Below are 26,812 nucleotides of genomic sequence, written 5' to 3'. Positions count from 1 at the left end.
GAGTGCAGTGGCTCCATCTCGGCTCACTGCAAGCTCCGCCTCCCAGGTTCCCGCCGTTCTCCTGCCTCAGCCTCCCGCGTAGCTGGGACTACAGGCGCCGCCACCACGCCCGGCTAATTTTTTGTATTTTTTTAGTAGAGACGGGGTTTCACTGTGTTAGCCAGGATGGTCTCGATCTCCTGACCTCGTGATCTGCCCGTCTCGGCCTCCCAAAGTGCTGGGATTACAGGCTTGAGCCACCGCGCCCGGCCAGAAGGTTCTCACTTTTGAAGACACTAGCTTCTTAACATTCTGAGATACCAGAAAATAAAGTTCTAGAATCAAGATATGGATAATGATGAAAAAGAAAAATGTAGAAGGCGACTTGGATTTCCTCATGCCCCCTCCCTCCAATACCTCCCCCAGCAGGGAGTCTCCTTCCCGTTGAGCAAACGCAGCTGTTTATGCAGCTGCGGTACAGTGGCCAGGGAAGACTGGAGGACCAAGCATGATCGATCATAGCACCACTTTCAGTAACGGTGATTAAAGCTGATAAACTGCCTACAGGGCTGCCTTCTTCATGTTTAAGAATACAATAGGCCAGGTGTGGTGGCTCATGCCTGTAATCCCAGCACTTTGGGCGGCCAAGGCAGGCAGATCACGAGGTCAGGAGATCGAGACCATTCTGGCTAACAAGGTGAAACCCCATCTGTACTAAAAATACAAAACATTAGCAGGGCATAGTGGCACACGCCTATAGTCCCAGCTACTCAGCAGACTGAGGCAGGAGAATTGCTTGAACCAGGGAGGCGGAAGTTGCAGTGAGCTGAGATCGTGCCACTACACTCTAGCCTGGGTGACAGAGCGAGCCTCCATCTCAAAAAAAAAAAAAAAAAAAAAAGCAACAGTAATGCCAAGTGCCCATCAGATCTGAGTCCCAAACATCTTTGGTAAAATCAACTAAACACAGGAACCTGTTAACCACTGTGTTCTAAGTCCTGGGCTTAGGTTACATAAGGATGAGATTTTAGAGCTGGCGCGGTGGTTCACACCTGTAATCCCAACACTTTGGGAGGCCGAGGCAGGCGGATCACTTGAGGTCAGGAGTTCAAGACCAGCCTGGCCAACATGGCAAAACCCCATCTCTACTAAAAATACAAAAAGTAGCCAGGCGTGGTGGTGGATGCCTGTAATGCCAGCTACTTGGGAGGCTGAGGCAGGAGGATCACTTGAACCCAGGAGGCGGAGGTTGCAGTGAGCCAAGATCGTGCCACTGCACTCCAGCCTGGGCAACAGACCCTGCCAGTTTCTGTAACCTGTCAGCACAGGCTAGCTATGTTAAGAATGCTATCCAGAACTGACTTTTTGAGCTAGGTGAAAATGACAAATAGAGAGGTGGTATATCAGAAATGAGGACTAAAGGCCAGGCACAATGGCTCACACCTGTAATCCCAACACTTCAGGAGGCCAAGGCAGGAGAATCATCAGAGCCCAGGAGTTCTAGACCAGCCTCAGCAACATGGCAAAACCCCATCTCGACAAAAAAAAAAATTGTTTTAATTAGCCAGGTGAGCTCGGGAGGTTGAGGCTGCAGTGAGCCATGATCACACCACTGTACTCCAGCCTGGGTGACAGAGTGAGACTCTGTCTCAAAAAAAAAAAAGATGAGGACTGAGAGAGAAGTGGTCACCTTCATAGGTGGCAAAGATGAACTAATAAACTTCTTCCACCGATATATAGCCCTCCTCACCACCTTTCCCTTACAGGTGGTTCAACAGGGCTCTGCCAGCAATGTGCCCCTTGCTCTGTCCTTCAGTGTGGTTGCCCAAGGGAACCCAGCCATCCCAGAGGCTCCCCATGCACTCACTCAGCAGGTGTCGGCTGGTGATGCCCCGCTCGGTGATGGTGGCCTCCATGGCACTGATGGAGGATGGGAAGATATAGGACTGCTGGAGGACCTGGGGCAGCTGGGGGCGGTCCAGGGAGCTGAAGGCAGTGGCGTTGTATTGCTCGGTGCCCTCATAAAGCTCCAGTACGGTAAACTCATTGCGCCGAGCCTTGGTGTTCCAGTACTGGTACTGCAGGGATAGGAGGAGGCAGCTCAGGGCTTCCCAGCTGCTTCAGCTGGAAAGGGAAATTGCACTGGAAGGCACCTTTCTAATTAGCTACAGATCCACGAAGGAAAACCATCAACTAGCACCTCACTTTTCTTCCTTACTACCAAGTTTACTAACTTTCAAAGTATTTTTATCTAGGCTATCCAAAGTTCACCAGAAAACAAAGGAAATTCTCAAGATTCTTAGAAGCCATAATAGTAACTAACCTTTGAATCACTACTAAGTGCCAGGCATTGTTCTTTGCTAGACTGAAGGAGACTTATTATCCCTATTTTACCAATGATGCAACACAGAGCGTATACATAACTAGTTCGAGGTTATACAGTCAGGAAATGGAAGAGGTAGGATCAAACCTAGCGGTCTGATTCCTGAGCCTAGCACCCTAACCAGCACGCTTTGCTGCCATCCAGGGAATTTGAGATCCTAAGAAAACCAAAGCAGCAACTGGGTTTCTGAAAAGGACTCAGGAAGCAGGGAGACCTCTGGAGCTACCTTGTGTCCCTGGTAGTGACTGCTTACCACCACCCAGTTCTCTGAATGCACGATATGGACAGGGCCCTTGGCTTTCTTCTGCACAGAGGAGTGGATGATACGCCCAGTGACGCCATCAATGAGGAAGATGCCAATAAAGGTGCGCTCATGATGTGTGTCTGTGCTCTCCGTCACCACAGCCAGCAGGTTGGGGTTCAGGCTCTGGAGAGAGAGAGAAAAGCTCCCTTAGAACCACAATGACTCATCACACACTCCATTCCTGTGCTGTGAGACCAACCTGGAGCTCTCCAGCCTGGCAGAGGAATCAGGGTTTCTGGTGAAAAGAGCTTCCTGTTTGGAGTTTCTCATCACTGCACTTGTTTTATGTGCATTGGGTACTGGGTGCCATGCCAGGTACCTTGTATTTTATCTAATCCCGTAAACAATCTTGCAGAGTAGCTATTATGGTCCACATTTTGCAGAAAAGTCTCAAAGTCGTTAAGAAGCTTCTCAAGTCTCAGAGAGCATATAGTAACCCTAGATAAAATCCAGGTCTGCCCACTCATTGACCTAGGGACAAATGCTGCAGTGATATTTTTCTTCTCAGGGTCACCACCACCCTCCCCATCGCTAAATCCAGTGGCTAAGTCTTGGCCCTCATCTTACCTGACCCACTAGTACCACGTGACGCAGGTGATCACTACCTCCCTGTGACATTTTCTCACCTGGATTCCAGAACATCCCTGCCCAGCACTCCTTCTACCTTACTGGCCTCTCCTTCTCAGAATCTTTTGGAGGTTCTTCCACATCTCCCCAGTTTCTTCATGGTGGAACACACCAGGAAGCTCTCAAGCCTTAAGCATTTCCATCACGCTCACCCTCATGGTGGTCTATCTCAAGCCAATCTCATGGCTTGAACACCATTTATGGATGTTGGCAATGCCCAATGTATGTATCCAAACCAGACACTCCTTTGAACTCCAGACTTCACTAAGAAACTATCTCAGTATCTTTTCTCAGATGTCTCATCTGAAGCTTAACATGGCCCAAACTGAACTGTTCTAACCCCTGCCTAAAATCTGCTCCTGTCTCCTCCCCAGCCAGTGGCGACTCCATACATCAGTGACTCAGACCTAAAGCCTCGAGTCATCCTTGACTCCTTTCTCTGTAACACACATATACTCGCTCTTGGCTCTACCTTCAAAAGTACCCAGAATCTGATCCCTCCTTCCCACCTCCGTGCTACCAGCACAGCTCCAGCCACCATCAGCACCTGGATGATCCCACAGCCTAAATGGTCTGCTTTCCTCCTCACCCCTCTACAGTCTCATCTAGGTCAAATGAACCTGTGGAATCTCAAGTCACTGATGTCACTCCTCTGCTGAAAACTTCCCAGTGGCTCTTCACCATGCTCCAAAGTGAAGGCACGGTGGTGGCCTCTGATCTGGCCCTGTTGCCCTCTGCCTTCAGCAGGCCTGACATGCCTCCTCCCTCATCATCTTCTAGTCACCTAGTCTTCCTTGCTGTTTCTCACACACACCAGGAGTGCTCTGACTTTTCTCTCTGGAAGGCTCTCCCCCCAGCTATCCACACGACTCACTTCCTCACTCAAGTCCACTCACTCCATGCCACTTTCTCACTAAGCCCCTCCTTAGCCACCCAATTTACACTGTACTCGCTTTCCCTCTTCCCGGCTTTATTTTTCTCTATAGAACTGGTCACTTTCTAATACACTATCTAATTTACCTATTTATTTTCTTTATTATTAGCCTCGCCCAACTATGATGAAAGCCTCACAAGGTCAGGAAGTTTTGTCTATTTTGCCCATTTTATATCCCAGTGTGTAAATGAGTGCCTGCATCCAACTAGCACTAAAAAATACTTGCTGTTGGCCGGGTACGGTGGCTCACACCTGTAATCCCAACACTTTGGGAGGCCAGGATGGGAGGATTACTTGAGCCCAGGAGTTCAAGACCAATCTGGACAACACAGCAAGACCTCATCTCTAAAGAAAATAAAATAACTGCCCGGGCACAGTGGCTCACGCCTGTAATCCCAGCACTTCAGGAGGCCGAGGCGGGCAGATCATGAGGTCAAGAAATCAAGAACATCCTGGCCAACATGGTGAAACCCCATCTCTAAAAATACAAAATTTAGCTGGGCATGGTGGCACGCGCTTGTAGTCCTGGCTACTCGGGAGGCTGAGGCAGGAGAATCGCTTGAACCTGGGACGTGGAGGCTGCAGTGAGCCGAGATCGTGCTACTGCACTCCAGCCTGGCGACAGAGTGAGACTCCATCTCAAAAAAAAAAAAAAAAAAGAAAAAAGAAAAGAAGGAAAATAAAATAAGCCATGGTGACATGTACCTGTTGTCCCAGCTGCTTAGGAGGCTGAGATGGGAGAACCGCTTCAGCCCGGGAGGTCAAAGCTTCAATAAACTGTGATCGCACCACTGCACCCCATTATACTGGGGAAAATGGAAGCTCAGACAGCCTAAGAGATGAACAGCTAGGCCATGGCAGAGCCACGTGTTAACTTGACAGTCAAACTAGAGGCTTACACTGTGTTGCACTGGATCATGCTTAGTGACCCGGCTTTACCATCAAGTTCCGTGATCTCACTACTCTATTCTATGACACCCCCTCCAACTCAGTCTCTACTCAGTCTCTGCTGTACCAGAGGGTGTAATTAATGTGCATTACTACTGTGATTACATTCTCTCCCACAACAGTTTTGCAGCCCACTAGTCACCTCAATCTCCCTCTCTTTAACACTAACTAGAGTGTTGGATCACAGAGCTGGAGTTTCTGATGGCTCGACTATGGTTTAACCCCAGAATGCTCTGTCAGTACTACCACTAGTAATAAGAGCTGGGCTAGGCACAGTGGCTCAAGTCTCTAATCCCAACACTTTGGGAGGCTGAGGTAAGAGAACTGCTTGAGGCCAGGAGATAGAGACCAGCCTAGGCAACATAGTGAGACCCTGTCAATACAAAAATAAGAAATTTTTAAAAAGCTTTTTTTTTTTTTTTGAAGACAGGGTTTCACTATGTTCCCTAGGTTGATCTCTATCTTCTACAGAAAATAAAAAGTTAAAAAAAAATTTTTTTTTGTTTGTTTGGAGACAGGGTCTCACTCTGTCATCCAGACTGGAGTGCAGTGGCACAACTGCAGCTCACTGTAGCCTCAACCTCCCCAGGTTCAGGTGATCCTCCTACCTCAGCCTCCCAAGTAGCTGAGACTACAGGCATGCACCACCATGCCCAGCTAATTGTATTTTTTTTACTTTTCTTGCGGGGGTAAAGACAAGGTTTCAGCCACGTTGCCCAAGCTGGTCTCAAACTCTTGGACTCAAGTAATCCACCTGCCTCGACCTCTCAAAATGCTGGGATTACTGGCATGAGCCACCAAGCCCATCCTTTTTTAAAAAATTAACATGGCATGTGCCTATGGTCCCAACTACTTGGGAGACCGAGGTGAAAGGATCGTGTAAGCCCAGGAGGACGACGGAGCTGCCGTGAGCCATGGCTGCATCAGTGCACTCCAGCCTGGGCAACAAGCAAGACTCTGTCTCAGGAAACAAAACAAAAAGGTCCAAAAAATAAGAGCTAACATCTGTTGCTTACTTACCATATGCTAGGCACTGGGCTAGGCATGAATATCTCATGTGATCATCACAACAAGCCTAGGAAGAGGGTATATTATCCCCACTTCACAAACAAAAATTAAGGCTCAAAGGGATTAAATGACTTACTCAAAGTCATGTATCTACCAAGTCCTACACCCAGACTTGAAGCCCTTGTTTTCCTGATTCAAAAGCCCTTGCTGTATACCAGACAGCTGGCTATACGTACCTTGTAGAGCACACTGCGGTCCCCCATCACACGGCCCTGGGAATGAACGTGCTCACTGCTGCGTTTCCCCTTCACCTTGACGATCCGCTGTACTTCCGGGGGAATGGTCAGCTCCCAACTCAGCTCAGTGGTGAGATCCTAGGGCGGGGACACAAAGAACTGAAACAGCTAGAGTTAGACCCATCCTACAGTTCATTATTTGAGGCCTTTGTGCAGGAAGGAACAGAGATCAGAACTAGAAAAACGAGCCAGGAGCAGTGGCTCATACTTGTAATCCCCACACTTAGGAGGCCAAGGTGGGCAGATCACTTGAGGTCAGGAGTTCAAGACCAGCCTGGCCAAGAAAGCCAAACCCCATCTCTGCTAAACTTACAAAAAATTAGCCGGATGTGGTGGTGGGCACCTATAATCCTGGCCACTCAGGAGGCTGAGGCAGAGGCTGCAGTGAGCTGAGATCACGCCACTGCACTCCAGCCTGGGTGACAGAGCAAGACTCAAAAATAAAACAAACTAGAAAAATGGCAATAGAGATCTAGTTTATGAAGAAATTTCAGAACTCTCGGTTTGATTTAGATAGATAATAGACCAGGTACAGTGGGTCACACCTGTAATCCCAGCACTTTGGGAGGCCGAGGCGGGTGGATCACCTGAGGTCGGGTGTTTGAGACCAGCCTGACCAACGTGGAGAAACCCCATCTCCACTAAAAATAAAAAATTAGCCAGGCATGGTGGCGCATGCCTGTAATCCCAGCTACTCAGGAGGCTGAGGCAGGAGAATTGCTTGAACCTAGCAGGTGGAGGTTGCAGTGAGCCAAGACTACGGCCATTGCACTCCAGCCTGGGCAACTCTGGCTCAAAAAAAAAAAAAAAGATAGATAATAAAGCCAGTAGAAAAGGAGGCGAATGCTCAGTAGTATCCCGTTATTTATCTGAGTAGGAAATATGCAAGGAAAATTTACCATTTATTACTAAACTCCAAGATGCCCGTATACTAGGGCCAGCGGTGAATGTCTAAGCTAACAGGGACCTCAAAACATTTCGTGTATGATTCTTTATGGTCATAGGAAACCAACCAATAAACACTCATGGTTAAATATATTCTTACACATCCATCCTATGGAATTATGCAGAGCACTTGGGCGTGGAGACAGGAAGTAGTTACTGGCAAAGGGCAAAAGGGCCTTCTAGGAGCTGGTGGTGTTCTGTTTCCGGATGTGATTACCAGGCACACAAGTGTATTCCCTTGGTGAGGGTTCACTGAGCCATACCTCATGATTTTGCACTTTTGTCAATATTTTTCTGTAATAAAAAACTGAATTTGACAAAACAATGAGGTAGAAAACCCATTAAATGAAAAAAGCAAATTTCATAAGAATAAATATAGGTCAATTCCATGTGAGTAAGAAAAAAAAAAAAACAGGCCGGGGGCAGTGGCTTACACCTGTAATCCCAGCACTTTCGGAGGCCAAGGCGGGAGGATCACTTGAGGTCAGGAGTTTGAGACCAGCCTGGCCAACATGGTGAAACCCCATCTCTACTGAAAATACAAAAATTAGCCGGGCGTGGTGGCGTGCACCTGTAGTCTTGGGAAGCTGAAGCAGGAGAATCGCTTGAACCCAGGAGGCAGAGGTTGCAGTGAGCTGAGATCACGCCCCTGCACTGTAGTCTGGGTGACAGAGCGAGACTCTGTCTCAAAAAAAAAAAAAAGTATGAGCCGCACATGTGTGTCCACACAGCTGTTGATATGGAATCATAAATACACAAGGACAGTGGAAAGAGGCACAGCAAACTGCTGACAGGCTTTCCACCTGGGGAAGGGAAGACTGCTGGAAATGGGGCTACAAGAGTCTGTTCACATTTTGCTTGTTCACCTCTCTGTATCAATAGACTCTTTTACAATGAGAATATACTCATGTATTACCTAAATTTTTAAAATAATAAAAGTTATTAATAATAAGACTTCATTGCCACAACCTTCTTTGAAAACATGAGAACTCACTAAAACATCCCCAGAGAGGAAGGTCACCAAGTGAGGGCAAAGGCAGTACACTCCCTTGTGGTCCAGGACTCGCGCGCACACCTGGCTCACTTCCCACAGACAGCTCTGCCCCCTTTGTCTTCCTTTGTCACTGTTCACTCAGATGATGTCCTCAAGACTCTGGATTCATGACACACACACTCCAGTTCACTCCCCTGAATCTACGAAACTGTCTCTTCAAGGTCCTCATTTTATTAACTCAGAAGGACGATTTTTTTTTTTTTCATTCACAAGGGTAAAGGATGTGTCTTCTGGGCAGACCATTTCCAGTGCCGTTTATGCTAAGGTTAGCTGTTACAAATATCACAAAAGGGCACTGCATTTTCAAAACAACAGCGTCTCCAACTCAGATGGCATTTACCATGTGCCAGGCAGTTTTATGTGATTTATATGTTGAATTCTCACAATGATCTTTTGAGACAGGTATTTATCACCTTATTTTACAGCTAAGAAAACAGAAGGCCAGAGTCCAAGGTCACAAAGTTAGTAAGTGACAAACCTAGGCTTCAAATCCAGCAAATTGGGTCTAAGCTCTTAAATTCTACGCCTCTCAAAAGGCCTTACAGGACAGGATGGGAGAGCTGTTTGTGAGTGCACAACACAGAGTGCTTCTCCAAACAGTCCTGCTAACAAGGCCATGCCAGCCCCTCATGAACTTCAGAGCTGGACTTCAGAGCCAGCTTGTATCACTGTTTACAAGAGTTGGTCTCAAGTATGTGAGGATTAAAGCAAACTGACCCCCTTTCTAGAAATAAAATTCAAAGCACACATTCTATCATGAGTTGGTCAACATCATCTTCATATAAAAGTACAACTTATTACTCAACCCACATTCCTACCTTCTACTTTCCCAAGAATGGAAAAAAAGTCCCATCTCTCTGCTACAGAAAAAGAATGTGGCCAGGTGTAGTGGCTCACACCTGTAATCCCAGCACTTTGGGAGGCCGAGGCAGGTGGATCACAAGGTTAGGAGTTTGAGACCATCCTGGCCAACACAGTGAAGCCCTGTCTCTACTAAAAATAGAAAAAATTAGCCGGGCGTGGTGGCGCATGCCTGTAATCCCACCTACTTGGGTGGCTGAGGCAGGAAAATCGCTTGAACCCAGGAGGTGGAGGTTGCAGTGAGCCGAGATCGCGCCACTGCACTCCAACCCAGGCGACAGTGCGAGACTCCGTCTCAAAAAAAAAGAAAAAGAATGTGGAATGAAAGCTCCAAGGGCAGAGATTTGGTCTACTGTGCACCACTCTGTCCACAGCACCTAGAACCATACCTGCCATGTAGTAGCTGCCCAACAAACATGAACAAATGATTGACTTTGTATCAGACATCAGGATTACGCTAATCTAAGTTTATAGTAGAATGAGTAGCATAATTCACTTCTTAGCCAAATGGCCAGGAAACACCTGCATCTCATCCACAAAGGGTCATGCCAGGACACGCCTTCCCACCTTTCGAAGCCGATATCCACATAGCCGTCCCTGCTCCGCATCCACCAAATAGAAGAAAATGGAAGGGGCAAGCTCGTGTAGCTGTCGCAAGACATTCCGAGTGGCTGGAAAAGCTGTGACCTTGAAAAACCCAGAGAGCCCAAGGAAAGAGTTAGGAAACTTCCCCATCAAAGAGAGCCTTAAGAATAAAACAGCAAATCTTAAAAGAATTCAAGTCTAGTGAACTCAGTTTAGGGTTTACATTCAGTTCTGTTAAGAACCTGAGTTTTCACAAATGCAGACACAGCCATCATTTCTCTTCAGGATGGCCTTAGAGCCCAAACACGTGCTGGGTACAGAGAGCACTCCATCTCTGGGCTGCTGTGTTTGACCACTTGGCCCCAAACCCGACTCCACTAGCATGTTCTCCATCCCCTCTGAATACAGTACCTTGTATTCATCATCTATCAACAGCAACACCTTGGCGTAGTCTTGATCCATGACTGGGAGAAGCAAGGACTGCAAGATGGGGCGCTTCAGCACTGGGGGAGCCACCTGACTCCACTTCCCAAAAATGGGATTGAAGACATACAGAGAACTCATTCCCGACTCCTAAAATGAGCAAACTGTCAGGCTCCACCAACAAGAAAAGACTGCAAATCCTAGGGATAGACCTGAAGAGCTGGGACTCCAGCTCAGCAACTGTGGGGGTTCCCTAGTCTTTGCCGTCTTTGTGGAAAATAAGTTCTTGGCTGTAGGTGAATAGTCCCCTAGGCTAACGTCACAAAGGAAAAAGTCAAACTGTCTCTGCCAGTTCTTTTTTGAGACAGGGTCTCACTCTGTCACCCATGCTGGAAGTGCAGTGGCATGATCAAGGCTCACTGCAACCTCTACCTCCTAGGTTCCTCCCACCTCAGCCTCCCAAGTAGCTGGGACTACAGGCACAAACCACCACATGTGGCTAATTCTGTTTTTATTTTTTGTAGAGAATGGTGAGACCCCGTCTCTACTAAACATACAAAAATCAGCCAGGCATGATGGCATGCACCTGTAATCCCAGCTACCTGGGAGGCTGAGGCACAAGAATCGCTTGAAACTGGGAAGTGGAGGCTGCAGTGAGCCAAAATCGCACCAGGCAGCCATTCCAAGAAAGTGTCTACCAAGCCCACCTTCTGTGCTAGAATGAATACACAAAAATCCATTCTAATTCTGGGAAGACACAAAAATATCCTGCTCTTCCTCAAAGAGAGAAAATAGCCACTCAGCTACTAACAGCCAATGTTTAGAAAAGAGGAGAGCTGGCTCCCTATGTAGCTGGTGAAGTCACACCCACTTTCTAAACAATTCCACATCAGTGCTGGCTGGTTCCTCCACCCAGGCATGAAACTAGAAGAAACAAGAGTTCTAACTCCTGAATGTGCCTCATTAACTCACATAATTCCAAGGGCCTAAGAGCAATTTAAGTTACAAAATAGCAAAAAAAGCCACTCTGAGTCTGGCTCCAGTTAGAGCTGGATGCCTCACCTTGTCCTTCACCAGCAGGGTACACTGGGGGGGGTGGGGGAAATGAGCAGTAGTTCTCTGAACCATCAATTTAAAGGAGGAGTCTGGCTTGACGTTGGGTAGATACTGTTTCCACAGGATGGTGCCAGAGCTGCTCTCAATGCCAAAAAGCTGCAAGATAAACAAATACTTGGCTCACTACTAGAAAGAGAAACCAAAGAACTGAGTCTGTCCTTGAAAACTAGAACCAGTGTCATCCCCCACCAAAGGCTTTTTGTTCCTCACCCTCAGAACTTGAAAAGGTTCAGTAACTGGAGTCTTAAACCACACGCACCTTGCCTGAGGCTGTTACCATCACCATCATCTTCTGGAGGTTGAATTCATCTCTGGCCAGGGTGTCAATGTTGATCTCATTCTTAATCTGACTTCGGGGCTTCCGAGCATCGTAAAACATTTTCCAGAGGTGGGAAGTCCATGCTTGCAGCAGGATAAGCTGAGAGGAGAGGCGTTTCAGGAACATCCCCAGCAAGCCATCTGGTGTAAAGGAAAAGTAACACACTCTACATCAGACTAGGGGTCCAGAAGGAGGTACATGCTTTCCTAATGAGAGATCTCTGCGTCTCCTATGGAGTGGTAAAGTCCACACTCTAGGCCACAAGCCCAAAGGGCAGTCCTATATCTGATGCCAGTAGTCTCACACTCAGGTAAGGCTCATGCAGGAGCTTCCAAAAACTACTTAACTGGCTCTTACAACTAAACCCAGCTGGAATCTTGGAATAGACTAGGAGGTCAGGGATCAGGCATGCAGGAGGCAGGCATGCTGTGAATGTCTCCACCACAGCCCCACATCCAAGATGCCAGAGGAAGGTTTCTGGGTGCCATGACAAAGCCAGAAGAGGTATGAGTGTGGGGGTGGAGGGTGCAGGTCAATGAATGTGTATCATGGGCAGGTACTTCCATATCCCACTGATTCATTCCTACTTTGTCAACTGTTTAACCTGCACCCAACAGACATATTTGCAACGAGTTCCCAGGACCATCATTCACTCTTTCCCTGATTCTGTCAGTGAAGCCACTGCCCTCCAGATCTCCTCATTGGAGACCACAGATTTGGAAACAGATGCAAGGAAGCAAGGTAAAGAGCATGGTCTCTGGAATCTGCCAGGCCCAAATTAAGATCCCAGCTTCACCACTCACTATGGGGCAACCTTGAGAAAGGTACTTCACCTTTTTGCCTCCGGTTCCTCATCTGTAAAGTGGCATGTAACCCACTGGATTGTTGGAAAATTACATCATACGATGTACATCAAGGATTTAGTGTGGTGCCTGGTACATGGTAAGCACTTACTAAAAAAGGAGCAGAACCTCTGCTTATCTTATTTTCCACCCACCTCTGCTCAAGGAAGAGAAGTGAGAAGCAACAGGACAAGTCACAAGCATGGCAGTCAACACACACACACACACACACACACACACACACCCCGCCACCAAGGATGTACCTCACTGGTCCAAGCTAGGAAGAAAAACAATTAACCAAAAGCTAGCCATGTGAGCAGGCAATGAGCAACAAGGCAGCAAGAAGCAGGTTTTACCTTGAATCGCTGGATCCAGGCAGCAGAAATAAACAGTAAAGTCAAATTAATCCTCAGCTTAAGAAAATGTGCATTGCCTAGCAGAGTGCCTGGTCCACAGCAGGCCCTCAATAGCTATCCGTTGGAGAGCTGGATGAATGGACAGAAGAGAGAGGGCGGGGGGCAGGACTGAATCAGAGCAGAGTGAATCAAGTTCATCCTGGCAGTTGGGACCATGGCCAGCTTTAGAGGGCACTGGGCTATTTCCGCAATACCCAGATCAACCCAATCGTGTCTCCAGACAGATGTGGCTGCTGCTTTAGGGACAATGAGTATACAGTGCCTGGTAAATTTTTAGTACACAGGCAATGGTAGCTATTACTATACCAAGTTAAGACTTTATTCCCCACCAGGCACAGTGGCTCACGCCTGTAATCCCAACACTTTGGGAGGCCAACGCGGGCAGATCATGAGGTCAGGAGTTCAAGACCAGCCTGACCAACACGGTGAAACCCTGTCTCTACTAAAAATACAAAAATTAACCGGGCGTGGTGGCACACGCCTGTAAACCCAGCTACTTAGGAGGCTGTGGCAGGAGAACTGCTTAAACCCGGGAGACGGAGATGGCAGTGAGCCAAGACTGCGCCACTGCACTCCAGCCTGGGTGACAGAGCAAGACTCTGTCTCAAAAAAAGAAAAAAAGGAAAAAAAAAGACTTTTTTCCCTCAGCTTTCTCTAGAGGGATTTTTCCCTAGCTTTCCCCAGAAGGATTCAGTTCATTCTTTCACAGAAATGAACGGTTTCATAAACCATATGGCCACAAATGCACTGGAACCTCATCACAGAGCTCGTTCAGAAAAGACTAGCAATCTGCCAAGCCCAGGAAGCCGGAGATGCATGACACGGTATCTCTTGTGGTCATTTCCAGACTGACCCCTCCAGCAACTCTGCAGCTCCAACCTCTTAGGTTCATACCTGCCTTTTTGCCAAATTCTCCTTCCAGCTCGGCCTGTGCCCCAGTCAGGGGGAGGTCCACCATCTCTAGGCACACCACTTCTGCCAGGGACTCCTCACGGCTCCACAGTACCACCTTCCCTGCTACAGGAAACATTTTTACAAAGCTAAGCCTGGAGCTGGGCACGGTGGCTCATGCCTGTAATCCCAGCACCCTGGGAGGCCAAGGTGGGCGAATCTCTTGAGCCCAGGAATTTGAGATCAGCCTGGACAACAGGGCAAAACCTTATCTCAACAAAAAATAAATATCAGGGCCAGACAAGGTGGCTCACGCCTATAATCCCAGCACTTTGGGAGGCCGAGGGAGGCAAATCACAAGGTCAGGAGATCGAGACCATCCTGGCTAACATGGGGAAACCCCATCTCTACTAAAAATATAAAAAGTTAGCTGGGCGTGGCGGTGGGCACCTGTAGTCCCACCTACTCAGGAGGCTGAGGCAGGAGAATGGTGTGAACCCAGGAAGTGGAGCTTGCAGTGAGCCGAGATCACGCCACTGCACTCCAGCCTGGGCAACAGAGCGAGACTCCATCTCAAAAAATAAATAAATAAATAAATAAATAAATCAAAAAATTAGCCAGGCATGGTGGCAAGCGCCTGTAGTCACAGCTACTTGGGAGGCTGAGGTGGGAAGATCACTTGATCTCGGGAGATTGAGGCTGCAGTGAGGCCATGATCGCGCCACTGTACTCCAGACTGGGCAACAGTGAGACCTTGTCTCAAAAAAAAAAAAAACTAAGGCTGCCTCCCAGATGTTCTAAAGAGACTCTTCTTGCTGACTCAGGGATTACTACAAGCTCTTGCATAAAAGGATAAATGGCAGAGCAAGGGGCTGGAATCAATAGGTCAAGGGAGGAAAGTTACGTATCCCACCAAGAAGGCCAAGTTATTCTTCAAAAGCAGGTGACAAAGGCCGGGCATGGTGGCTCACACCTGTAATCCCAGCACTTTGGGAGGCCAAAACGGGCAGATCACCTGAGGTTAGGAGCTCGAGATCAGCCTGGACCAACGTGGTGAAACCCTGTCTCTTACTAAACAATACAAAATTAGCCAGGTGTGGTGGCACGTGCCTGTAATCCCAGTTACTCGGGAGACTGAGGCAGAAGAATCACTTGAACCAGGATGCAGAAGTTGCACAGAGCTGAGATTACACCATTCCACTCCAGTCTGGGCAACAAGAGCAAAACTGTCTCAAAAAAGAAAAAAAGAGCCAGGCACGGTGGCTCATGCCTATAATCCCAGCACTTTAGGAGGCCGAGGCAGGTGGATCACCTGAGGTCAGGAGTTTGGGACCAGCCTGACAAACATGGTGCAACCCCATCTCTACTAAAAATACAAAATTAGCCGGGCGTGGTGGTACATGCCTGTAATCCCAGCTACTTGGGAGGCTCAGGCAGGAGAATCACTTAAACCTGGAAGCCAGAGGTTGCAGTGAGCTAAGATCACGCCACTGTACTCGAGCCTGAGCCACAAGAGCAAAACTCCGTCTCAAAAAAAAAAAGCAGGTGACAGGCCAGGCACAGTGGCTCACACCTGTAATCCCAGCACTTTGGGAGGCTGAGGCAGGCGGATCACTTGAGCTCAGGAATTCGAGACCAGCCTGGCCAACATGGCAAAAGCCTGTCTCTACTGAAAATACAAAAATTAGCTGGTCGTGGTGGCGCGTGCCTGTAATCCCAGCTACTCGGGAGGCTGAGGCAGGAGAACTGCTTGAATCCGAAAGGTGGAGATTGCAGTGGGCCAAGATCATGCCACTGCACTCCAGCCTGGGCAAGAGATCAAGACTCTATCTCAAATTTTAAAAATTTAAAAAAAAAAAGCAGGTGACATTTGGCTGTGAACAAAACGCTCGGGGCACACTCCACTTGAATCTCTTCCAGAAACCTGCAGCCTCCCAAAAAACAGTCTGACTGCAACACATCGGAAGGCCTGGGGAAATAAAAAAATGGGTTGAATGAGGTCTACTTACCCAACTGCTGCAGGAAAAGTAGCAGATGATCCTCCGTCTGCACCAAAGCCCGGTAGCCCACTGAGTCATCCTTCTTCAAGAACACCTGGATATACAGCTATAAGCCACACAGTCAAGACCAGTGTAGTCAGTGAGGATCCAAATGCCTCTGAGAGCCCCAGACCCCAGGAGTCAAAGCATTAGGACTTAACAGAGGCCCAAGCCATGGCATTATTTGATATCTAAACAATGTAGCTATTATCTGGATGCCAGTAAGTGATACATATTCTTAGGGGCCAACACAATGATGCTGGGGTCTCCCAGATCTTTCTATGGAGGAACATGAGTACTGCACGGGTACCACGCCATTCATCCATGTTCTAATCACACCCCACAAAGTGGGCAGGAGGCCGGGATTAGACTTTCTGCTTTAGAAACAAAGAAGCCACAGCCCAAGCAGCTGAGGAAAATAACCAAATGTACACAGAGGCAATACTGGGTAGTGATGAGTCCAGGCTGTGGGAGGTTAGACCTGAATCTGAACCCCAGCAACACCTCTTCCTGGCTCCGTGACTCTGGCTGTGGTACTCGATCCCAGCAGGCCACAGAATCATTTTAAAACCAGGTCAGGAACAATCGCTTCACGGGAGTGTTCGGAGGATTAAATTAATTAATGTGTAAGTTAAAAGCTTAAAACAGTGCCTGGTACACAATGACGAGCTGGCATAAATAATACCTGCCTTTACTGTGATTTCCAACAAGTCAGTGGCTCAGAGAGCATTAGAACACATGTTCAGAGAGCCTAATCCAAGCCCCATGGCTAAGACCTGGCCCTGAGGAAAGGAAGGCACGTGCTGAGAAGCCCACAGGACAGTCTGCAGAGAAAGGCTCTGCCTCACCCGCTCAGGCCGAGTGCCGCTCTGTTCCAGGCTAAATGTAATTGTGGTGTCCAGCAGCCGCCGACCTGTCTCCACGAGATACAGGTTAATGGTGTAGGTCTGATTGAAGCAAGCCAGAGAGTCCTAGGGGTACAGACAGCACGGGTCAACTAGAGGCATCCCCCGAAAGCAAAGCCCACCAAAGGAAGTCCAAGGATTGGGGGCAAATACCCTAGAGAAGGAGCCAGGCCAGAAGGGGAAGTATATGCAAAGGAAAATAAAAGAGAAAAACAAGCCAAATCCTAAGGCAGAAATAAGGTGCCTGAGTAAATAAATGAAATTACAACTACCATACTTGTCTTGGAAGCCAGTACAGAGTAGCAGACTTCTGAAAGAGAGGTAGGGCTGAGCAAAGTGAGACTGAGCAAGACAGGAGGCAGGGAAACGCTTAGATGGAAGCCACAGCAGGAACCTACGCCTCCAGCCAGGGGCTGACGCCTCCGCTTCAGGGTAACTGCACAGATTACTACTCAACTGTGCCAGCCGGGATCCCCAAAAAAATGGGGACGCTGAGGCCCAGAGGAGAAAGTGGCTAGGAACAGACTCTAGGCATTCTACCTCCTAATAACCCAGTAAAATGAGATTAAGAGAAACATCATTTAATTTACAGTACTTAGGAAACCCCATTTGAAGCTGGGAACTCTAAGACCTGCTCCTAACCAAAGCTGTGCCCCCAACTCTCTTTGGTGGCCTCCTGCGTCTCTCAGTCTGGCATACTGCCCAATGCCACACCCTACCTTTGAACTAGACTTCTCCGGAAAGCTCCCCATTGACCCATCTTCAGAATTGCTAGGTTTCTGCTATGAGAAAGAGAAGGACAGGAGAAAATTCAGCCAAAGGGTCACTTCCCAGTCACTGAAATGAAGCTTTTGTTTTTATCTTCTTAGCACTTGGGAGAAGGCAAAGCTCATTTCTCACCCCTGCCCACAAAGTCTATTCAACCCTTAATAGCCCCATATGAAAGTAAGGTCATCACATTAGGGTCTCGTTCCTGGGGAGAAATGGGGTGTACAGAAAGCTCTATAGGTGAGGCAAGACCTCACTTCTCAACAGCCTCCTGCCCCCTAGGTTCAAACTGACCAGGCCAATGTGCCCAGACTTCTGATTTTCAGGGTTCCTGGCAGAGACCAGGAAGGAAAACCCCAAGTGCTGACTGTTGTTCTCAATACTCACCACTTCATTCCGACAGGCCATGACTGCAGCCACCGTCTTCTCCCCAGTGGTGGCAAAGCTCACTAGGGCAGTCTGGGGGAAAAGCAAGGCATCAGCTCCTAAGTGGGACCAGTACTAGCCAGCTGCCTTACAGAGGGTCACCTCTCCAGGGAAGGCCCTTGGCCTTAAGAGTTGAAAGTGCTCCCCACTTTGGAGCAGAATGGTCAGGCATTTAAGAGCAGAGCGAGGCCCCAGTTGCATCTACAGCTGAAAACAGAACTCTCCCCTACCTCCAACGCAGGCACACGTCAATCTTAAGTCCCATGCTGCTTGCTCTTACTATCTACGGGGAAGCTCTCATTTATGTCCCCATATTTCCTTTGGACTAAGGAAGGCACTGGTTTTGCTCTAAAGATCCTTTGTAATACTCAGGAGGAAATATACCATTTCTACTGCAAGGCTACCTACCCCCTCTCAAACCATTTAAGGGAAGGTGTCATCAGTCTTGGGCCTAAGAGCAAATGTTTCCAGATTCAAAAGCACTGCCTTGTAACATCCATGTCTTGGAGAGATGTCCTGAATCCTAGCAAACTGTGTTGCCTGCAGTTACCTGTGGGAAGTTTTTAAGCAAACTCAGGGTGCCGTAATGGTACTGCAGCAGAGCATAGTGGCTTGGGGACAAGTGCAGGAAGAACTGGGCCCGGGAAGCGTCCACTGGGTTGGGCTGGGTGGGCAGGACCCGGGGTTGGAATCCACTTCCAAATTCTAAGTCGAGAGACTGGAAGGCAAGGAGGAGGATTACAGCTGACAGCTGACGAGTCCCTGACCCATCCGAGGCTCACACCCTCTGCCCTACTTTACCAGGGGAAGTAACTGGGCCACGGCAGGTGGCTCCAAATGCTCCAGTTCAAATTCCCCAAAGGAGAAAGTGGCCGATTTCCCCTTATGCCAGTTCAGCCAGAGGCCTGAATGGCTTCCACTGCTCAGGAAGAGTCTGGGAGAAAGACCCTCTGGGGGAATCATGCCAAACTTTCTACTCCCCGCAGGAAATGCCTCAGGCCAGAAGCAGCAGTGGCAGCCTCTCACCTGCAGCGGGATCTGTCTCAGCTCCCATTCCGTCTCCAGAGCCAAGGTTTGGAGGGAACGTGAGCTCGGGTCAGGACACACCAGGACAGCCTCATCCACCACGCCACAGGCTCCGGACAGGTGCTGCAGCCATGGAGTTGAAACCCTGACCTACAGAAAAGTCATCATTAACAGGAAGCTCGTGAAAGATTTTTACATTTCCCTCTCAGCCCAACAGCAGTATTGCTGCCAGCATCCCACTGGGGGTCCTAAGTTCAAAGGTTCTTCACGGTTGGTTCCATAGGAATTCTTCCTGTCCCCTGAAACCCCACCCTCCAACCTCCTGAGAGCCTCCAAAGGTGGAAAAAATAAGAGGATTTTCTGGTCACTGGAAAAATACACCCGATAATTTTAAATACCTGACACTTCAGATCTGCACTTCTCTACTATATTTGTCATATGTGGTATCCTACTGTGATTTCACAGCACTGTTAAGATACTTACAGGCAGGGACTAGATCTATGTAATTTTTTAGCCACCCCAGAAGATAACACATGCAAATATGAGTACTTTAAATAGAGGCCTAATGAGAAGGCAGCTGGCAAGTGACCACAATGAGGGAGCATAAGTAGCTTTTGCATCTGCCCAGCCAAGTTCCCTGTTCCCCAGTACAAAGAAATCTATTGAGTCCCCCCACAACCCCACCTTATTCACAGGCTTCTGTCACCCTCCCATACCTGCTGAACAATCTCTCCATCTTCCACATTAAACTTGACAATGTTCACATGGCTGAAAGGAACAACTCCGAGGGCCCACACCACCCCAGAGCCATAAGAATACACCATCTGGTAGTGGATGCTGTCACTAAGAGAGGGAAGAAGAAACGGGAGCGTCAGCTTTAAACCCAGGACAGGATTATTCTCAGGGGCTGCCAGGCCTCAGCCAGATGTCACAAACTAGTAATTCCCAAATAGGTTTTGTTTGGCTCATACAGTTTGGGGGTTTTTGTTGTTGTTCTTAATTTGAATTACTTGTCAACATTTAGAAGAGATTATACTTCACAATCAGATTTCTTTTTTTTTTTTTTTTTTTTTTGAGACGGAGTCTCGCTCTGTCGCCCAGGCTGGAGTGCAGTGGCCGCATCTCAGCTCACTGCAAGCTCCGCCTCCTGGGTCTACGCCATTCTCCTGCCTCAGCCTCCCGAGTAGCTGGGACTACAGACGCCCGCCACCTCACCCGGCTAGTTTTTTGTATTTTTTAGTAGAGACGGGGTTTCACCGTATTAGCCAGGCTGGTCTTGATCTCCTGACCTTGTGATCCGCCCGTCTCGGCCTCCCAAAGTGCTGGGATTATAGGCTTGAGCCACCGCGCCCGGCCCACAATCAGATTTCTAAGTTTTCCTACAGTTAGAAGACGTGACAACGCTAAGCCTAAATACAGAGTGCCAATCAGGTGGGTAAGGCTGCCCCCTCCAGGCAGGCCAGGCGCTCTGCAGCTCCCATCCAGCCAGTGTTGCTCATGGATATTTCATAACCCACCTCATAGCATTTTCTTTGTTGTGTTTTTTCAGACAGTGTCTCACTCTGTCATCCAGGCTGGAGTGCAGTGGTGCAATCACGGCTCACTGCAGCCTCTACCTCCCGAGGCTCAGGTGATCCTCCCACCTCAGCCTCCCAAGTAGCTGGGATCACAAGCATGCACCACCATGCCTGGCTAATTTTTTGTATTTTTTGTAGAGATGGGGTTGCCCAGGCTGGTCTCAAACTCCCAAGCTCAAGTGATCCACCCAACTCAGGCTCCCAAAGTGCTGGGATTACAGGTGTGAGACACCGTGCCAGGCAAGAATTTGAAGTTTTGAGTCCTGCTCTAAACTTTGAAAATGGCCACAGGGTGTCTAAGTAGATCCTTTTCTCTTGTTCCCTCCCTCCCGTTCCTTCCCAATTTCAATGCTTTCTACCAGCAGGAGCTCGAGAAACCATTTCATACTCACTCAGCCTACCCTGGGCTCTTCTTGAGTTGTTCTAACTCTTTTTTTTTTTGAGACGGAGTCTTGCTTTGTCACCCAGGCTAGAGTGCAGTGGCCGGATCTCAGCTCACTGCAAGCTCCGCCTCCCAGGTTCACGCCATTCTCCTGGCTCAGCCTCCCGCGTAGCTGGGACTACAGGCGCCTGCCACCTCGCCCGGCTAGTTTTTTGTATGTTTTAGTAGAGACGGCGTTTCACCATGTTAGCCAGGATGGTCTCGATCTCCTGACCTCGTGATCCGCCCGTCTCGGCCTCCCAAAGTGCTGGGATTACAGGCTTGAGCCACCGCGCCCGGCCTGAGTTGTTCTAACTCTTAATATGAATGAAAGGCTCAGTCAGAACTGGTACTTGAACTAGAAGTCAGAAGGCACAAAGTACCATAACCACAAGCGAGTGGCTCCCGTAGCATGGCTCGCCCTAGCGCCCCAGTTTGAGAGTGTTCTCCTCAGTGCAAAGGAAACTCCAGGCATACTCTGGAGTCTCACTCATACTTACAGCCTTCAAGATCTTGTGAGTGCAACACACTCCATGCAATACTAACAAGAGACAGGCCTGGGTTAAAGCAAATGCTTTGGGTCCCTCAAGGAGAAAGAGGAGCTCGTAGAGTAGGACGAGGCAGCTGTTGCCTGTACACAGGCGGCCTTACCTTTCTGGGAGATGTTCCACCCACTTGAGGTGCCCACTGGAGAGGTGATGGAGGGCAAGCGTCGTCTTCTTCAGGACTGCGATGTACCTCACAGACTCCTGCAGGCCAACCAGCCCAAGTGCCTGGAAACTGAGCACAAGTACAGGTTGAGAGCAGCCCACACCTGCAGAGCCTCAGGCTGGGAGAGACAGTCCAGAACAGTACTCACTGTTGCTTGGTGGGTAAGGAAACAGGCTTTGGGGTCAAACACAGCCGAATCCTAATCCTGGCTCTGCCTCGTTAGCCAGCTTGAGATTCTGCACTCGCAACCATGTGGTCACACTGCTTGCTTCCCTGAAACCATCTACTTCTCCTAAGGGCTGTTCCCTCCTTCCCCTGGGACTTCACAGCAACTGGACCTACCCTCTGCCACATACCCATCAGACAGTGCTGTCATTACTGTGCTACCTGCCTGCCTCCCAATGGACAGCAGAATCCTCGATGACAGCAGCTGTCTCACAGTCCCGTGTGTTCCCATCGCCTGGGGCTCACCACGCGTTTACCAAATGAATTACTATCAGAAGATATATAAGCTAATACAAATGATCCTATCATTTGAACAACTTTAGGAGCCGGGCGCGGTGGCTCACGCCTGTAATCCCAACACTTTGAGAGGCTGAGGCGGGAGGATCACGAGGCCAGGAATTCGAAACTAGCCTGGCCAACATGGTGAAACCCTATCTCTACTAACAATACAAAAATTAGCCAGGCACAGTCCACATGCCTGTAATCCCAGCTACTGGAGAGGCTGAGGCATGAGAATTGCTTGAACGTGGGAGGCGACGGTTGCAGTGAGCCAAGATCGTACCACTGCACTCCAGCCTGGGCGACAGAGTGAAACTATGTCTCAAAAAACTTAATAAATAAAAATAAATAACTAGAGCAAAGATGTAACAATAGGTCAAGTTATTCTTTAAACAAAACTAAACATTGGAAGTTTTATATTATGTTCTTTTATCTGGAACATTGCAAAACTCACAAATCACAGTGAAATTAGGAATAGCACACAAGCACAAGCGCAAACACTGCACCTGGAAACTCTGCATCTAACAGGTGCTCAATACATGTTGGCTGAGCAAGCATATCCACAACGGGCACTCAATGGCAATACATGTTGGCCGAGCAAGCATATCCACAATGGGGACTCAATGGCTGGCTCTCCAGTGGTCCCTGGGAAAAAGCCACAAGCCCAGACTTGCTGTCTGTGCAGATCTGTGTTCTGATAAATCCTTTAACTCAGTCAAGATAGAATCCAGTTTCTCCCCTACCTGCCACTGTCCAAGGTTATCTCCCAATTCAGGCCCCCGATGTTAGTCTCCCAGGAACGCATGATTCGGCCTCCACTGGACACAGTGATTGCATCTGGAAAAGAAAAGATCATGGTGAAGTCATTTCCCAATTGTTCTGTCGCCTCCTAGGGTCCCACTGTGAGCAATGGCCTCACCTCTGATTTCGGGATGCAAATACATGTTAAATAGGTATCTGTCCTTCACTGTCAGGAGTCCCCCATCTCCTTTCCCTACCAGATCCTGTACAGATGACAGAGCCAAGGAATGGGACAGGGAGCCGGCCACACAATGGAGACACAGGAGGACTCTGCTTACCCTGTCCGTGAAGCAGCATGGCATCCACAGCCCCTTCTGCCGTGCCCTTGTCAACATGGCGCCACACTGAGAGACATGAAAGTTAGATGTTACTGTGAACAGAAGGAGGCAACCCAGAAGACTAAGAGATAAATGAAGAGCTCTTCATTTGCACTGCAATGTCCAACTTTATTTCGAGGGAGTGAAGGAGTATAGTTAACTGGCAGTGATCCAGTACCATTCACGGGGTAATGAAGGTAGAAGGGGTTAAGAGGAGCCACTACTGTCCAGGCCCCACTGCCACCCCATCAAACATAAACAAACAACAATAAGATTAATAAAATCCATCCAAGTCATAAGAAAAATAGTGATCGGCCGGGCGCGGTGGCTCACGCCTGTAATCCCAGCACTTTGGAAGGCCGAGGCGGGCGGATCACAAGGTCAGGAGATCGAGACCATGGTGAAACCCCGTCTCTACTAAAAATAGAAAAAAAATTAGCCGGGCGCAGTGGCGGGCGCCTGTAGTCCCAGCTACTCGGGAGGCTGAGGCCAGAGAATGGCGTGAACCCGGGAGGCGGAGCTTGCAGTGAGCCGAGATTGCGCCACTGTACTCCAGCCTGGGTGACAGAGCGAGACTCCGTCTCAAAAAAAAAAAAAAAAAAAAAAGAAAAATAGTGATCATAAATTCTATTTCCATTATTTTAGTGCCTTAATTTACACAGCCAGTGTAGGTAATTAAGTGAGGGTATGTGAGAGTTTACTGCAAAGTAGAATAATGTGTTTTCTGCAGCAGCATCTTTTTTTGAGACAAGGTCTTGCTCTACTGCGCAGGCTGGAGTGAACTGGCATGATGACAGCTCACTGTAGCCTCAACCTGCCGGGCTCAAGCAAGAATCCCACCTCAGTCTCCCAAGTAGCTGGGACTCTAGGCACACACCACCATGCCTGACTAATTTTTTAAATTTTAGACATAGGGCCTCATTGTGATCCCCAGGCTGGTCTCGAACTCCTGAGCTCAAGTGATCCTCCCGCCTGGGCTTGCAGCAATATCTTATTTAAGGGCACTCAGGATTCAGGCTAAGAGAATAAACTGCAAAGGTCAGTTATAGGAATATACAAACATTCAAAGATGGTAAGACTGAAAAAAGTATCAAAATCCACTAGGAGAGGCGTCTTTTGGCCAACATGTCCCTTATTCAGGAATCAGCCAAGCAGAGTTGGCAATGGTGAGCCTTCCATCCCTTAGGCAGCCAGTAGACACGGTTCCCAGTTCACTCACAGATCTCCCCAGTTCTGGAATTTAATGCTGCAATCACATTCTTCTCTGTGGCTACAACCAACTTCTTAGATCCAGGGGAAAATTCCAAGGAGGCAAACTTGAGCTTCCCAACATACTGCTGTCTCCTGAGGAAAAGAGTACAGGGGAATGTAAGGAGCTAAAATCACCATTCCACAAAATGCTCCAGAGAAGAACAAATCACAGGGCTATCACCATCACACTCATTTTAGGACATATAAGAAGTGTTTGTGGCCGGGCACGGTGGCTCATGCCTGTAATCCCAGCACTTCAGGAGGCCGAGGCGGGCAGATCACAAGCTCAGGAAATCGAGACCATCCTGGCTAACATGGTGAAATCCCATCTGTACTAGAAATACAAAAAATTAGTTGGGCGTGGTGGCAGACGCCTGTAGTCCCAGGTACTCGGGAGGCTGAGGCAGGAAAATGGCATGAACCCGGGAGGCGGAGCTTGCAGTGAGTCGAGATCACGCCACTGCACTCCAGCCTGGAGGACAGAGTGAGACTCCGCCTCAAAAAAAAAAAAAACCGGAGGTGTTTATTAGCCAGGCTCTGTGGCTCACACCTGTAATCCCAACACTTTGCGAGGCCGAGGCGGGTGGATCACCTGAGGTCAGGAGTTCGAGGCCAGCCTGACCAACATGGAGAAGCCTCATCTCTACAAAAAATACAAAATTAGCTGGGCATGGTGGCTCATGCCTGTAACCCCAGCTACTCGGGAGGCTGAGGCAGGAGAATTGCTTGAACCCAGGAGGTGGAGGTTGCAGTGAGCCGAGATCGCACCACTGCACGCCAGCCTGGGCAACAAGAAACTCCGTCTTAAAAAAAAAAAGAAAAAAAAGAAAAGAAAAAAAAGAAAGAAAAATCTTAAACGGAGTCTTTCCCCCCCATCAGCCTAGCCTGGCCCTGGGCTCAGAGCAGAGTTGCCCAAAACACTAAGCAGTTAGGAAATGCCATTCATTCATTCATTCACGAAAAGAAAATTGCATATACCTAGTATTCTGCAACATTAGATATATATATCACCTGCTATATATGTGTAATATACACATATGACATTGTGAACAGTTGTGCACATCATTAAAAATGTAACTTATGTTGCATTTGTCACACTGTCTGGCATAACAGGTACTCAACATATATGTGAATCAACTTTTTCAAGACAGAAAATACTTCAGAGGAGGAGAAATCTGAGCTGTGCCCTGAAGAATAAAGTGTAAAGAGCAATAATAACAGGTAACATTTAATGACTGCATTCAATGAGCCAGGCATTGTTCTAAGTAATTTAATTGGACTGTCTCATTCATTCTCACAAGTACTGTAATAGATAACAGACTGTTAGTAAACCCATTGTATAGACAAAGAAACAAAGGCACAGAGTGGTTAAGCCACTTTCCCCAAGATCACACAACTCTTAATTGGTAAAATTTAAACAAAAGCAAGCTACTTCAGGGCCTTAAGGAAGACGTGAGTGGGTGAATGAAGGAATGAATGGCATATTCTAGCTGCTCAGAGTTTTGGGCAATCCTGCTCTGAGCCCAGGGCCAGACTAGGTTGATGAGAGGGGGAAAAGGGTGCAGTTTAGGACTTTTAAGACGAAAGCTCCTGTTCAAATGCCTACAAGACACCAATTCGAGTAGGAATTCAAGTTCACTGACGGCGTGGCGACCTCTGACACCTGGTAGACCAGAAACCTGACAGTCAAAGAAATGGAACCTGACGAGGGAGAACGGGATCAGTGACCTCTGACCAGCACCCCAAGCATGCCTGGATGGCAGGGCCGGCTTACACACAAGGATCAGCTTAGAAGGACCCGTAACACTTGGTTTAAAGCTCTGCTTCGAACGACTTTAAATCCTTAATTTTTGAACAAGGCGCCCCACGTTTTCATTTTGTACTGGGTCCTGCAAATTATGCGGCCAATCCTGTTACATGACAACCCCCTTCCCTTTAGCAGGCAGGAGACAGGTACCGTGGAAACAGCCACTTATCTCTCGAATATGTTCTACACGTACGCACCAATCAAACTTGCCCACTTGGTCTTCGTAGACCGCGGCCACAGGAATCAGCAGCACAGCCCAAAGCCAGAAACGAGAAGCCCACTCAGCCGCCATGATGCGAGCGCAGGCACCGCCCACCGCCGTCCCGGC

The 26,812-nt window shown here is 48.4% G+C and overlaps 1 protein-coding gene and 1 long non-coding RNA gene across 8 annotated transcripts in view; one reads left to right on the top strand and one right to left on the bottom strand.

Annotated features, from left to right (window-relative positions):
* Positions 1-19,494, top strand: part of LOC135967114 (uncharacterized) — a 30,579-nt gene extending 11,085 nt beyond the window's left edge. Inside the window, exon 2 of one of the 2 annotated variants that reach the window (XR_012425220.1) lies at positions 19,056-19,494. This is a non-coding gene — a long non-coding RNA (uncharacterized lncRNA). Of the gene's footprint in view, positions 1-4,336; positions 4,591-19,055 lie in introns of those variants that run through there. The other variant, XR_012425221.1, reaches the window with a different exon arrangement.
* The window catches only part of EMC1 (ER membrane protein complex subunit 1), a 29,826-nt gene extending 3,035 nt beyond the window's left edge, over positions 1-26,791 (bottom strand). Inside the window, exons 1-20 of one of the 6 annotated variants that reach the window (XM_005544599.4) lie at positions 26,682-26,791; positions 24,646-24,770; positions 23,388-23,453; positions 23,052-23,145; positions 21,745-21,873; positions 19,812-19,938; positions 19,096-19,245; positions 18,620-18,787; positions 18,031-18,102; positions 17,595-17,657; positions 16,819-16,941; positions 15,941-16,037; positions 13,935-14,057; positions 11,723-11,922; positions 11,410-11,559; positions 10,336-10,497; positions 9,907-10,026; positions 6,420-6,557; positions 2,616-2,789; positions 1,847-2,057 (exon numbers count right to left, since the gene is read on the bottom strand). In XM_005544599.4, coding sequence (XP_005544656.1) covers positions 1,847-2,057; positions 2,616-2,789; positions 6,420-6,557; positions 9,907-10,026; positions 10,336-10,497; positions 11,410-11,559; positions 11,723-11,922; positions 13,935-14,057; positions 15,941-16,037; positions 16,819-16,941; positions 17,595-17,657; positions 18,031-18,102; positions 18,620-18,787; positions 19,096-19,245; positions 19,812-19,938; positions 21,745-21,873; positions 23,052-23,145; positions 23,388-23,453; positions 24,646-24,770; positions 26,682-26,776 — 2,587 coding nt within the window. In that variant the 5' untranslated portion in view covers positions 26,777-26,791. The remainder of the gene's footprint in view (positions 1-1,846; positions 2,058-2,615; positions 2,790-6,419; positions 6,558-9,906; positions 10,027-10,335; positions 10,498-11,409; positions 11,560-11,722; positions 11,923-13,934; positions 14,058-15,940; positions 16,038-16,818; positions 16,942-17,594; positions 17,658-18,030; positions 18,103-18,619; positions 18,788-19,095; positions 19,246-19,811; positions 19,939-21,744; positions 21,874-23,051; positions 23,146-23,387; positions 23,454-24,645; positions 24,771-26,681) is intronic. The other 5 variants (XM_005544600.4, XM_065528935.1, XM_065528939.1 and 2 more) reach the window with 5 other exon arrangements.
* Positions 26,792-26,812: the final 21 nt, after the last annotated feature.

The sequence above is a fragment of the Macaca fascicularis genome, chromosome 1 (assembly GCF_037993035.2).
Source record: "Macaca fascicularis isolate 582-1 chromosome 1, T2T-MFA8v1.1".
Taxonomy (NCBI): Eukaryota; Metazoa; Chordata; class Mammalia; order Primates; family Cercopithecidae; genus Macaca; species Macaca fascicularis.
Note: the sequence above shows the minus strand (reverse complement) of the source record. Positions and strands in the feature narration are given on the sequence as shown.